The 13,629-nt window shown below is 40.5% G+C and overlaps 2 protein-coding genes and 1 long non-coding RNA gene across 7 annotated transcripts in view; 2 read left to right on the top strand and 1 right to left on the bottom strand.

Moving 5' to 3' along the window:
- Positions 1 to 451: 451 nt before the first annotated feature.
- Positions 452 to 4,068, top strand: LOC107708997 (protein fuzzy homolog). Its single transcript, XM_016513394.1, has 2 exons — positions 452 to 565; positions 2,104 to 4,068. Exon 2 carries the CDS (start codon positions 2,171 to 2,173, stop codon positions 3,449 to 3,451), a length of 1,281 nt encoding a protein of 426 aa, XP_016368880.1. The 5' UTR covers positions 452 to 565; positions 2,104 to 2,170; the 3' UTR covers positions 3,452 to 4,068.
- Positions 4,069 to 6,410: 2,342 nt separating this feature from the next.
- The window catches only part of LOC107708598 (alanine aminotransferase 2-like), a 23,443-nt gene continuing 16,224 nt past the window's right edge, over positions 6,411 to 13,629 (top strand). Inside the window, exons 1-2 of one of the 5 annotated variants that reach the window (XM_016512879.1) lie at positions 6,411 to 6,533; positions 6,999 to 7,188. In XM_016512879.1, coding sequence (XP_016368365.1) covers positions 7,048 to 7,188 — 141 coding nt within the window. In that variant the 5' untranslated portion in view covers positions 6,411 to 6,533; positions 6,999 to 7,047. Of the gene's footprint in view, positions 6,564 to 6,598; positions 7,189 to 13,629 lie in introns of those variants that run through there. The other 4 variants (XM_016512887.1, XM_016512902.1, XM_016512895.1 and 1 more) reach the window with 4 other exon arrangements.
- Positions 7,932 to 13,362, bottom strand: LOC107708629 (uncharacterized). Its single transcript, XR_001636380.1, has 3 exons — positions 13,276 to 13,362; positions 11,355 to 11,357; positions 7,932 to 7,944 (listed from the first exon to the last, which is right to left on the bottom strand). It is a non-coding gene; the product is annotated as an uncharacterized LOC107708629 (long non-coding RNA).

Here is a 13,629-nt window from a genome sequence, read left to right as displayed (position 1 = left end):
CTTTGTGTGTTTTAAATGTAACGTAAAATGTAACAATTCTGCTCAATGCTAAGAACACTGTAGCAAGTAACATTTAACTGTCAAGTTGTAAATGTTTAGAAAGACCAGTGTATTTGATTAAATTTTTTCAAATTTTTAAACATGCCAGTGAATAAATGTGGCATATCTTACATTTTATCTTTGGTTGCTAATTCCTGTTAAAATAATAATAATAACAATAATAATAATAATCCTTCAGATTTGACTTCATACAAGTATTGTTGAAAATAAGAGGGCGTTGAGTATTTTATATTAAAAGTTCTGTATTTAAAGTGAGACTGTTCAGGATTGATCAAATAAAATAAAATGTTAAATATGCGTAAGACATACGTATATTTGCAGTTCAGTGCTGAATAATTCTAAACCGAAAACTGTTTTATACACCGTACTTGCATTCGCATATAGTCTCCGGAAGGTGGCGGTATGGAGCCATCAGTTCTCTTTTACTTTCATTGGCTGCGAAGAAGAGCGGAACCGCTGTTGTCAGAGATGTTGCTGTGGATACGTGAAGTTTACAACTCTCAAAGTCAGGCAAGAAAATTATTTAATTGTTTTTCTTATTAGCAGTTGTCTACTCGAGTCATTAGCGGCTTAATTCTGTGAGGGGAAAACCTTTGGTCAAAAGTATGCGAACTAACGCTTATTACAGTAGTCTGTGAATGTTTCGGCCTGGATTAACGTTAGCAGGTTTGTTCAAGGTTTGCATAATTAAGACTGACAAAAAATATTTTTATTTTGACGCAGATGTGTCACGTTAGCATACACTTTACATGAAGACCAACCTTTCCAGTTAGTAAAGGGTGAGATGCCGCCCGGGGCAAACACCAGGTGTTTTTTCCCTTTTAGTTAATGAGGGATTTGTGGATCAAGTTTTGTGACTAGTATTATTATTATTATTTAATATGTTTGTGGATTTCGTGGGTTATTATTTATTAATTACACGAGTCAAATATATATTTCAGATGTGCATATCTTTGATATGCATTAAAACCTATAGGCTTATTGAGTGCTTTGTTTGTGGATTACTTGGGTTATTATTAATTAATTACATGAGTCAAATATATATGTCATATCTTTGATATGCCTTAAAACCTATAGGCTTATTGAGTGCATTCAGTTCGAAAGCATAGTGTCTCAAATAGACTATGACATATCTTCAATTAAAATATGGGCAATTAAACATGTATATATTTATAATCCTTTACGTAAGTCATAGAATAAATGTACTTTCTTAAGATTAATCTCTTTTACTGGGATTCTGCTTTGTCATCGGTTATTCAATTATTCGGCTAAATTGACAAAACTCAATAGCACAGTTGATTTAGTATGTTATATAATATAAAATATTATATCATATTTAATACAAATATTATAAAATGAACAGGATCATTAACGAATATACATTTGAATAACATTAAAATATTATTATGTATTAACATTAATACCTACATATTAATAAACATAGTTTATACATTCTGTAAAGAAGTGGGTGGGGTTGACTTTTAGTTTAACCATTCCCTGCTGGTGGAATGACCTGCCCATCTTCAAGAAACGGCTATAGACACATTCTCTTCCATCTACACTTGACCCTCTAACACTCTATATTCTATTTCTATTCTATCTACTTGTTTTCTTTTTATTTATTAAAAACCTAACCGTCTAACACTAGCATTCCCTATTCTTTTTTTTATTCTATCTACTTGTTTTCTTTTTATGTATTAGAAAAAAAATATTTTTTGATTCTATTGTCCTCATTTATAAGTTGCTCTGAATAAAAGCGTCTGCTAAATGATTAAATGAATAATGTTACATTTTGTGCTATGACAACTAAAATAACAAATTTTTCTATCAGTTTCCTTTAATACCACATTGGCTGATGCATCATCATGCTGCACATGCTGAACTTGTATCTAAACATGTTACAATTTAAAAGAAAAGCACATTAGGAGGGCATCTTACCCCATCTTACCGTTCGCAGGTGTCATGTCAGTGTAGTGTCTTTTGCAGTATGTTCAATGTTGAAGTTCTAATGTGTTTATTTATTTTGTCTTTGTGCACCTAAAGGCTTTTTAAGATGTCTCCATCACTGATTGGTGTTTAGAGCCACTTTCCATCCCAGTCTACATTCACTATGCTGCAAGCAGAGACCCTCCAACTGCTGTGCCTCACAGCCACCAGTGGGGTCCCTCTGTTTTCACGAGGCTCTGTAAAGCAGCTTCCCTTTTCCATCATCGGCTCCCTAAATGGTGTCCATATGTTTGGCGCCGGCCACGGGGCTCAGTTAGCGAGCTGTGAGACGGATCGAGGGAGCCGTGTGGTTTGGGGGGTCTTTCAGGAGAGCCTGATGCTGATTGCGGTGAGTGGCGGCGGGGGCTCCGCCATCAGTGAGCTGCAGCTGCGCCGCCTGCTGGAGAACGTGTGGAACTGCATGGTCCTGGTCCTGGGACAGGACGAGCTGGCAAACATACGCAACGTGGAGCGGCTAAAACGGGAGTTGCGCTCTTGCTACCGCCTGATCGACATGCTCCTGGAGCGCGTCAGTGACGATCAGGGATTTATGGGAGATCTGACGCAGTGTGCCGACTGTTTGCTTCTCTCCCACTCAGGCTTGCTTCAGGAAGCCCTAGACTCCTTCGCCCAAGCAGCGGAGAGTGAATTTGGCTGCCTGCTGGTGCACGGCCGTGTGGCACAGGCCACGGAGAAGTGGTGGTCTCGACTGACGTCCCAGGAAGTTGTTGTGCTCTCAGTCTTGGTGCACTCGCTCTCCGGTGCATCTTCATGTGACTACCCCGTCTTCCTTCCCCAAGGAAGTCCTACCGTCGCCATTCGCTTGCTCAGTTTCCAACTACTTCCTGGGGTTCACGTGTGTGTCCTCTGTGGCCCCAAACCCTCTTTATACAAGGCAGAGAATGAGCTCATCGGTCGTTTTTGGTCCACTTTTGTGGAGAACCTGCGCAGCTGTTTGGAGCAGGCCAAACATTCTACTCTTCCCCCGTCTGTTAGCCTTCGCTGGGACATCCAGGCGCTTCTCCTCATCAACCGTGAATCTCGACGTGCTGTCACCGTCTGCCCTCGTGTTCGCAGTGGCGCTCCTTTGGAGGCTACGCCTCTCCTCTCGTCAGGCAGGCGCTTGGAGCTCCTCCGCCTTTTTTATACGTTTGCCGTGACTCGATATTTTACCTCTCAGGAGACATCAGTTTCGTCAGCCTCAACTACCTCAGAGGATTTCTTTCAGGGTTTTACCCATGTCCCTGTGCAGTGTTACCTTGTCACAGATGAGTGTAAGTGTTATGGCCTGCAGAGTTCCCAACACCAGCTCTTCCTCCTCATGGATCTCTCTGTGCCTACGTTTGCCTTGCGTACTGTGGCTACACAGACTCTCTCAGCGATAACTGCTGCAACTGGTTTTTAGGGCATTGGTTTGAACATGTATGGGTTACTTAACCAGGTAGCAGACTTACTGGATTTGCAAAAATGAACAGCTCAAGCATTAATAGTAGAGGATAGTTCACATCAAATTAAAACTGTCATAATTTTCTTACCCTCATGTCCTTGTATGAGCTGTTTGAGTTTGTGTTTTCTGCAAAAAAACAAATCTTCCAAAAATGGTCCATACAATGACAGTAATTTTTCGAAACAACAGTGAATCACATTGAGAAAAAAATGGCAAGACATGTTTCCAAATATCTTCTTTTGTGTTGGCATGCAGATTTGGAATGACATGAGGGTGAGTAAATGATGACAGAACTTTCATTTCGGGTGAACTATCCCTTTAACTGGTCCCTGGCAATTTCTGGCTGTGATCATCAGGCTCGTGCCTTGTTGTATATTAATCAAAAGAAGACTTTTTGTTAACACTTTACAATAAGGTTCAATTTGAACTAGCAATGAACTATGTACACCATTTATTAATATTAGTTGCTGTAATGTTATTTCTGCATCTACTAATACAGTTTTATTTTTAAAGAAGTTTATAGTATGAATTAAACATTGAACAACAGCATATTTATAAATTAACATAAACCTATAATAACACATGCTGTATGCATAAGTATTATTCATTGTTAGTTTGTGATACCTAATGCATTAACTATGTTAACAAATTGAACCTTATTGTAAAGTGTTACTAATATTTCTTGACTGTCACTGTTTACGTACTTTCTTAGGAGCTGGATAAAAAAACACAGTATATAAACAAATGTAATTCTAGAAAGTGAATCAAAATATAGACTCAAAAGCACTTAATGACTACTGTATAACTGTATATGTGTAGCATTCACACTGTGATACCACATCCTTTGTTTTGTTGTTGTTATGAAACATTGAATGGAAAATGTTTGGCATTGAGGACCAACATAACATCATTTTCGAAAGCTGTGTATGTTAATATTCACTTAATGACACTGGTGAACAAATTAGTTTTATAATATGTTTGAATTTGTGGTGTGAATAAATACATATGCATCTTTAGATTTTTTGTTTCCTTATGTTTCAGTTATATTTTTATGTTTCAGCACCAACAAGGAAATAAAATCATTCTGCATTCTAGCATTCTGCTGTTATTATTTCTGAACCACATTCATGTTTTCACAGTGTGATTTTTCTTTTTCTTTTTCTTCTTTTTTTTTTTTTGTGAAAATTTTATTTGTAAAAATCAGCAGAAATCTGTGTGACCACGCCCCCTGCTGCCCAATCGTATTATGTTCCAAGAACAGAGTCCTGTATTTTTTTAACAAGAGTGGGTGATGTAAAATAAGAAATAAACACTTGCAGGTTAAATAAAGACAGGATATTGGGTGTGAGTATTGATGCAATGAACATTTTAATTACATATTTACACCTCATTTTAAATATAAATAGCATTGTACTGTACAGCCAGCACAATAGTTAACCTGCAATTGCACGCAACAATTGAGAAACTAACAAAAAAACAAAACAAGATAATGACAAAATAAATTGAATGCGCATGATGTATAAAAAGGAAACATGGCTGTTTTTATTGGATGCACTTAGGAAAGAAGTCCAATCCTGGGTTTCTGTAAAACATTTTCTTATGAAGACTTATTTATCAGTAGTATATGAATGTCTGAAGAGGTGTGTTTTTTTTTTTTTACGGGATATGAAATTTGCAGGCAACTAAAGTGCTAGTCCTTGTTGTTTTGTTCATATATAATTATCCATTAACAAATTCAACTTATCATGTCTTCAATTGGTGGAAAACAGTTTCCCCGAGTCACTCCTTCAAGTCAAAGGTCAACGCAGTCTGATCGGCACAAAGCCGAAATATTCTTGAAGTACAGCCAATAAGCTGTATAAAAGGCTAAAAAGAATACAAATAAATATGGCATGTTTTATATCAAGCTGTTCATCCACACCCAGTCTCATTATCTTTGCTTTAAAGGGATAATCCGGGATAAATACCAGTTGAGATCTGTGACATGCCTCAGTTTGCAAAGACAATGTGTTGATAGAAAGGCGCTCACAATGGAAGTCTATGGGGCCCCTGACTGTAGGAACGTAACCATCAACAGCCTATCCCTCGTCTCACTGAAAAACTAGTTTGAGTATTATATCAGATATTATATCACAGAATAGCAGCAGCAGGCATTGGCTTGTGTCTCTAACGTAAAATATGTGCTAGTAATATTTTATCTGCTTCATAAATGCTTCATCTGTCGTTATTAATCTTTATTAGCACTCTGAGTGGCTGAGATGGGTGAGAGGAAGTGGGTGGAGAGGAATGGGAGAAGGGACTTTTTCCGCATCTTCTCTCTGTTAGATGTAGAAACAGATGTCTGTATGTTAAAGCACGGTGTGTTTATTGTCCATCTCAGAAGATCAAAGTGTCTGAGGTTCTGTAAACCTTACACTGTCTAAAGTGAAAAAGGTGGAAAGGTGGGTTTTCACTGCAGTGCCTTAGAAGAACTATTCTGGGTTCCCTTAAAGAAACTTTATGTGAAAGAACCGTTTTCTTAAAAGAACCATTTTTTTCTTTTAGTGTGAAGAACATTTTAATAATATATCCTGTAATATCTCCTCTTTAACAACCAACCAGCCCCTCTGGCATATTCCAATAAGACCAAAGTGGTTGAATAATAAAGAGCATGCTGTCTGGAACATCATGGTCCCTGATCATGACAACTTAGATTTAGCATCAATTTTTAAAGTCATTTTGCCATTTTCTCCAACTGGTCTACTATTTCCTGAAGTTTGCCAGTACCTTTGTGGAACAATTCTTTCAAAGAACACAGAACCCTGTAATGTGATCACACTGTTTGTTAATCTCTTCTGCAAGACACACAGAGCCTTAGTTAGTCATCATGGGAGGAGCTGGCGTGCTTTATTCTCAGTTATTGGATCAATGAGAGGAAGTTCACTGTGAAGGGAAGTTTTACACCGGTCAAAGTTTGGAGCCGCTTCAGACGCTTCACACGGGTCGATCGTTGCTGTCTGTCGTCTCGGTAACCGAGGAGGCTTCCCTTTCTACACTTCTGGTGCGTAATATAGCCCACTTTCGGGAGAAGGTACTGGCTATAAAACTCCCCATTTAAAAAGTGGCAGTCATGGAAAAGAAACACTAAATGTACTGTTTTTGAGCCCGGTAGAGAAAAGGAGGCGTGGGGATTTAGTGGGGGTCAGCAGTTGCTCGTGCTTCTTATGAAATCTTGAACTATGATGCACAGTCCAAAGGTCTTCTCGAATAGATCTTTGTAGGGTTTACTACGCGCGTAACAGCAAACGTGCGCTGATAACCAAAGTTTAAGAACCCAATTTTAAGCTCTACCTCTTAACCGTTAAGTAAACCTGTTGCGCTTTTAACTGTTAATGAAAATGTTATCTAATAGAACCGTGAGTGTTTTGAAATGGGGAAGATGTGAGGCTTACGCGGCAGTGTACCCCAAGGTTCCAGACTGGGTCCTGAACTTTTCTCCACTGCCTTCCCTTTCTTCTCCCCATAGGAATCTTTCTGCATTCCCGGCGGCCCAAAGCGAACATCTACAACAGAAGATGTCCGAAAACGGAGCGTTACCCCTTCGGGGGAAAGTGCTCACCCTTGACACCATGAACGCCAACGTGAAGAAGGTTGACTACGCGGTCCGCGGACCAATCGTTCAGCGTGCGGTTCAGATCGAGAAGGAGCTAAAAGAGGTACAAGCAGTATTCATTAAATCTTAGCAAAAAAGTAATGCATTGCGCGAAGGTTTATGTTATGGCAGGCTGTAAATTCAGCAAACATCCCGCAGTTCTCATGCGCACAGTTTGGACGCGTAGCATATCAGGATAACAATTATGCAGTGTGTTTATGTGAATATCACCCCGCTCTAAAGTGAAAACACCTAGGTGTACTGATGAGCTACTGAACTACTGTGAAATTTAAAAGCTTTTTTTTTTTTGGTGTGATTTTACCTTTACAAATTACTTTTGGTGTAACAGTGTAATGTAGTTTTGAATAGAACCATTTTACTATGTAAAGCACATTTTAGGTTACTTGACAAAAGTTCTAATAGTGCATGTGCACTGAACCTCTTGAATCATATACATAAGGCTATTTCTTCTTAATGGAAACAGGCGGTTTAATTTTTCTAGTGAATATCTTTCTGTATCTTTGCGTGCTTGAGGTTCATACCAAAGACACTTTTAAAAGTGGGTTGCAATTCAAAAGAAAAGCTTTGATTAGCTAATTCAACAACAAATTAGCAGAAAAACGTCCAGTGCCTGTTACTCTGTCACTCTGTATCCTCTGTTTTTTTTGGAAACTTAACTAGGTCAGTGTTTGTGAAGTAGACTGTCATCACTCATTAGTGGATAAAGTCCATTCTTTGTTACTCATTTAGTTATGGCTACAGACATTTAGCAATCCTAATTTCAGATGGTCATGTGAGTGGTGCTGGGAGTAGTAGTAAACTCTGAGGTCATGACCTTGATAAGATCGCAGGCTAGAGTCAGCACTGATTGTCATAGGAACAGAGAAGATCTCTGTTTGTCAAGTCTTTACCTCACTCTTTAAATTGTTGGCTGTATCTAAGTAAACTACAGCACCTTCCATGAACTAACACACATGGAAATTATATTAGATTTCAAACATCTGTTGCCACACAGTTGCAAAACAACAGCTGAAGCTGGATTATTTTCTTCCAGATCTAACATTTAACACACATTCTCACCAGAAAATCTTGTGTTATATTTTGTTTTTAAACCACATTCATCACTTATTTAAAGCTTACAAAAGTTATTTTGGTTATTTGATTTTTCTTTTATGCTCCTTGTCTCAGAGCCAGACCTTCAATCATAAACCATGAAAATGCATTATAAAAATAATAATTACATTTTAAACCCGTGATAATCTAAACAAAGCATGAAATAAACCATTTCAATATTGTGTGACAAGGATTTAATCCAGTTTTATACAAATTATAACTGTCACACAATTTCAAATCACTATAAATTTGCCCCTAAGCTACATACAGAAGGCCTTTGCTCAGATGCAAGGTACTGGCAGTCACAAGGACAACATACACACACACACACGTTGTGTTTCCATGTTTTATGGGGACATTCCATAGGCGTAATGGTTTTTATACTGTACAAACTGTATGTGCTATAGCCCTACACCAACCATACACCTAACCCTACAGGTAACTTTGTGCATTTTTACTTTCTCAATAAAAACAACTAATTCTGTATGATTTATAAGCTTGTTTCCTCATGGGGACCTCAAAAATGTCCCCACAAGGTCAAAATTTACTGGTATTACTATCCTTGTGGGGACATTTGGTCCCCTTAACGTGGTAAATACCAGGTATACACACACACAGTTAGAGACTGCAGGAACAAGTACTGCAAGAACAATAAGTCAACAGACTCTATTAAATGTGTCCATGGTAATTGTAACAACGTTTGTAGTCACGGGAAGAAGGAGGCGGGAACCGGCGAACACTTAAACCAAACTTTAATAATAAAATAAACAAACACAAAATGAAAGTAAAGCGGCAGCCCCTCGCGGACGACTGCCGCACACAAAACACAAAATAAAATCCAGGCCTGGTCCTCTCTCGTCCAACACTGTCGTCACTCCTCCTTTTATGCTTCCGGAGCTCCTCCGTGGGACTCGAGACCGGTGAGTGGCGCAGGTGTCGTGCATTAGCATTTACTCCACCGGCCCCGCCCCCACTCGTCACATACCCCCATCACAGGCGGGGGGTACCCACAAGACTGCGCTCTACTCCCCCTCCCCCCTCCGGGGGAGCTGATCACGGCGGCCGCGGCGTACCTGGGGGTAAGGACAGACAGACGAGGCGAGAGAAAAGGAGACGGAAGGATGAGGAGAGACAGATACGAGAGAGGGGAGAGAGGAAAAGAAAAAAAATTTATCGGTCTGGTTCCCGGACACACTGCCGCTTGGTCCTCAACCGGCTGAGAGGCTCTCACTCGCGGTGCCATGCGATGGTACTGGACATCGTTGGTGGACGGCCCACCGCTCCTCCGCCTCCTGGCAGACGATGCCTGGCGGCGGCACTGGATAGCCTTCGGTGGACGGCCCGACACTCCTCCGCCGCCCGGTGGACGGCGACGGCTCCTCCGGGTTCGGGCAGCCGGCAGGAGTCCCCCGTTCCCTGCTCCTCCCCATTATGGTGGATGGCAGCAGGCTCCAGCCTCGGGCGAACGGCGGCGACTCCTCCGCTCCCTCACGGACGGCAGCCGTCCCTCCACAGCATAGGCGGACGGCAGCGAGTTCGTCCGCCCCCCCGGCAATTCACTCCAGTCCACCGCCTCGAGCCTCCATGGCGGCAGACTGCTCCGCCATGCTCGATGGCACCGCGGATTCACCACAGCGGCGAGGGATCTCTGGCAGCGTGTCCCTCCTTCCTCCCGGGTTTCGGCACCAATGTAACAACGTTTGTAGGTCGGGAAGAAGGAGGCGGGAACCGGCGAACACTTAAACCAAACTTTAATAATAAAATAAACAAACACAAAATGAAAGTAAAGCGGCAGCCCCTCGCGGACGACTGCCGCACACAAAACACAAAATAAAATCCAGGCCTGGTCCTCTCTCGTCCAACACTGTCGTCACTCCTCCTTTTATGCTTCCGGAGCTCCTCCGTGGGACTCGAGACCGGTGAGTGGCGCAGGTGTCGTGCATTAGCATTTACTCCACCGGCCTCGCTCCATTCCCACGGCTCTCGGCCCCGCCCCACTCGTCACAGTAATTAAATTGTGAAAGAGCTCAATCACAACATCCTTCTCTCATTGCTGTCATAAAAACTGTACTGTTTTCTGTACTGTTAACTGTTTTCCAGGAATCTCATGTTATAATAATGCAGCCAAGATGTTTTTTCAGCATAGTCTGTTGGGGGATTTCTTGATCTAGGAAAGAATATGCCCTCTGTTTTAGTCTTGGCACCTGTTGTCAGGTCTATCGGTTTTAGGTTTCTGGGAAAGACATGCATGACAAAGGTGGCCTTCACCTAATACTGTACAAATCATTCTTTGGCATCCTACTGCTTACTTTCCCCTATTTTTCCTGATGCAATCTCTTTCACTCTGCAATTCTTTGTCTTTTTGTTTGTCTTTGTCTTTCTCTCAGCAAAGTTTTATTGGTATGTAAAAGATTACAATACTGCAAAAGCAAGTATACGTACATAGTATCCATGTAGTTACAAAGTACATGAACTTACGTCAGAGGCGAGCAACTTAAAAGTCCACTGTCCTGCAGTGTCCTTTAGTTCCAACCCTAATCAAATGCACCTGAAAAATGTAACCAAAGTCTTCGGGATTACTTGAAAATTACAGGCTGCTCCGTTTGATTCGGTTGGAGCTAAACTCTGCAGGACAGTGGACTACGATGCCCAGAGCTACAGAAAGTCCAAACATAATGTTTCATGAATGTTTCAGGGGCACAGAAGCAGGAGAATGAGTGTATGATTATACCGTATTGAGATGCACAGTACACAGTATGCATATGCTTATTAACATTCAGCGAGCACCTTACTGTAAATCATTTGCATTTATTCTTAAAATGGCTATTTGTTCCAGACATTGATAGACAATAACAGAATGGTCTTTTGTATAGCTCTTGCAGAACATATGGTCTAAAGATTTTATTAAATCAGAATTAAGTTTTGATGCTTTTAGTCAAGGGCTTTTAGCTTCGGGTCCATATATGCTAACATACTACTAAAAGTTAACTAAATTCATTATGGACATTATGGATTATGGACCAAAAACATTGATGAATCATCTTGCGCTGAACAGGATTTTGTCCAATCAAATGCTTGCTAGCGTGAGAATGTCCCGCCCCTAAAATTTCCTGTAACTAACTAGCAAGTAACCCTTCATTATGATGGGTTGGGGTGATATTATATGAATGATATAATATATGAATGATATATTATATCATTCATATTTAGAATATGATATGTTATGAACATTTCCTCAAACTTTCCTCATTTTTTTTTAAAGTAGCAGATACCTCTATCCTCTAAGGAGTGGTGTACACGAAAAATAACAAAAACAGGTGCACAACCAGAAAAAAAGTGAAAAGCCAGCACACTGTTGCAGTCTTTTTTCTTTTTTACATTTCATTTAAAACAGCCTTTTAACCTTACAATTTGTTTATCCTGCACTGTATCTTTAATGCATATGCTGCTATAAATCTGGAATGTAGATCATCAGTCATATGTTGACTAAATGAATGGCAGTTAATGTGGGGCAAGGCCAGCTGTAATAACTACAGAAATGCTCAGTGAAATCTGACCCACTGTCCCTCATGCTGCGAAAGTCTGCGTGACTCAGTTTTACAGGTCTGAAACCTCTTTCCAACACAAACCATCCACCCTCTGCTCAAACGGGATTAAAGGTTGTCATTCCCTTAGAGGCGGTAGACACACAGCTACCTCTGATTGGCTGCCATTTACAATCATCTCCTCTTTGTGACCAATAGTTAAAGGGTTGGGAAATAAAGCTTTTGGTCTTTTTTTGGGGGAGGTGGGAGTTTCTGGTAGCTGCATCTGGTTCTATTGGACAGAGACTCGGTCTCGCCCTAGTGAGAAACAGATGTGCCGCTTGCAATCTAGTCCCGTCCGTACCAACTACTGGGAGCGCCGCTGTTGTTTGTTGAATTCCAGACAGCTGCAGCCTGAGGGACAGGATGACATGTGAGAGAATGAAAGAGCCATAATCAAGTGCAAGTACAATTTCAGCACTAAGCCTATGTTTTCTATCACACACACAGCATGCTGAACTCTTTTGCAAGAATGCCTTTTATGAAACAAAAATATTGGCGTGTACTACTTGCCTTTTGTTAAGATGTCAGGCGTGGTACAAGTTAAAAACGCAATGACAAGCACACTGACTGAATCAGTTTAGTTTAAATGAATGATCATTTAGATGTAAATGTGATCCCCCTCCTTATGTAAGTTAGATTTCACAACAACCCAGTTTCTAATGATTCCTATGGCCTGACAACCATTGTACAGTTTAATTTAAGCAAATTTGGAAAAATTATCAAAATACATTTCTCACAGCAATAGAAAGGCTGCTTCTTTTCATACACCGTGTGTACAGTGTGTCGTGGAAATTACCAATACTAATCTGACTTCAACAGACAATTCAAACAACTACCAGTTCATATAACTACAGTATGTCGAGCTAATTTAGCTGTATAACTTTACAACAGCAGCACTGCTTTAACAAAAAATAAAAACAGCAAGACTTATTTGACATCAAAACAAAAAATTAAAAAATGCCATCTAATCGCTCTCGCTGTTCTTTGATGTCACACACAGAACAGTCTGTGCAGTGCTGCTTCAAGTCCAACACCTTTTGTGTTTTATTAGGAGACACACAACAGCTCTTCTGTGGCTTTATAGGTAGGCTGCTTCTTTTCATACACCGTGTGTACAGTGTGTCGTGGAAATTACCAATACTAATCTGACTTCAACAGACAATTCAAACAACTACCAGTTCATATAACTACAGTATGTCGAGCTAATTCCCCGAATTCCCAAAATACTTACAATACAATCCAATACTTCCCTGAAGTGTGGTGATGGTGTCCTGTCAAGAAGCTACTATCACTACCTCAATCACACATGAGCACACAGGCTCTGTAGTCTTCCAACACTATCACCGTCTTTGCGGTGGTCTTTTGAGCGTAGAATCTTTAGTACTTCTATTCCTCAGCTGCGTAGCATATACCAGACACCACTCCCAAGTTGCTCGTTGCCAGAGGTGGACATCACATTTGGAACTGGTCAGTGCTCAAAAAATGCTGGGAAATCACTTCATCTAGCCCCAAGAGTGATCACTGATAAACTGTCTGAAAAAAAGAAGAAAAACAAACAAAAAAAACCCCACTGACTTTCAAAGCTGCTAACTGTCACGGGCAGGGTGTTCCAGAGATCAGGCAGGACGACGAAGATGACGAGTAAAAGGATATTTAATGATATGACAACAGGAAATCCAGACATGGTAGCCATCAACACACAGGGTAACATTCACATTTCACAATAACCGACAAACTCGAATACCAGAGACAGGAACAGATATAGGGCAGATAACGAGGGGCAGACAGGTGAGCACAATGAGGTG

Source organism: Sinocyclocheilus rhinocerous, unplaced genomic scaffold (genome assembly GCF_001515625.1).
Source record: "Sinocyclocheilus rhinocerous isolate Xijiao unplaced genomic scaffold, SAMN03320098_v1.1 scaffold1724, whole genome shotgun sequence".
In the NCBI taxonomy this organism is placed as follows: domain Eukaryota; kingdom Metazoa; phylum Chordata; class Actinopteri; order Cypriniformes; family Cyprinidae; genus Sinocyclocheilus; species Sinocyclocheilus rhinocerous.
Note: the sequence above shows the minus strand (reverse complement) of the source record. Positions and strands in the feature narration are given on the sequence as shown.

What these genes read in the sequence shown, in the direction of transcription:
- LOC107708997 (XM_016513394.1), top strand. Translation starts at nt 2,171, where the DNA reads ATGCTGCAAGCAGAGACCCTCCAACTGCTGTGCCTCACAGCCACCAGT.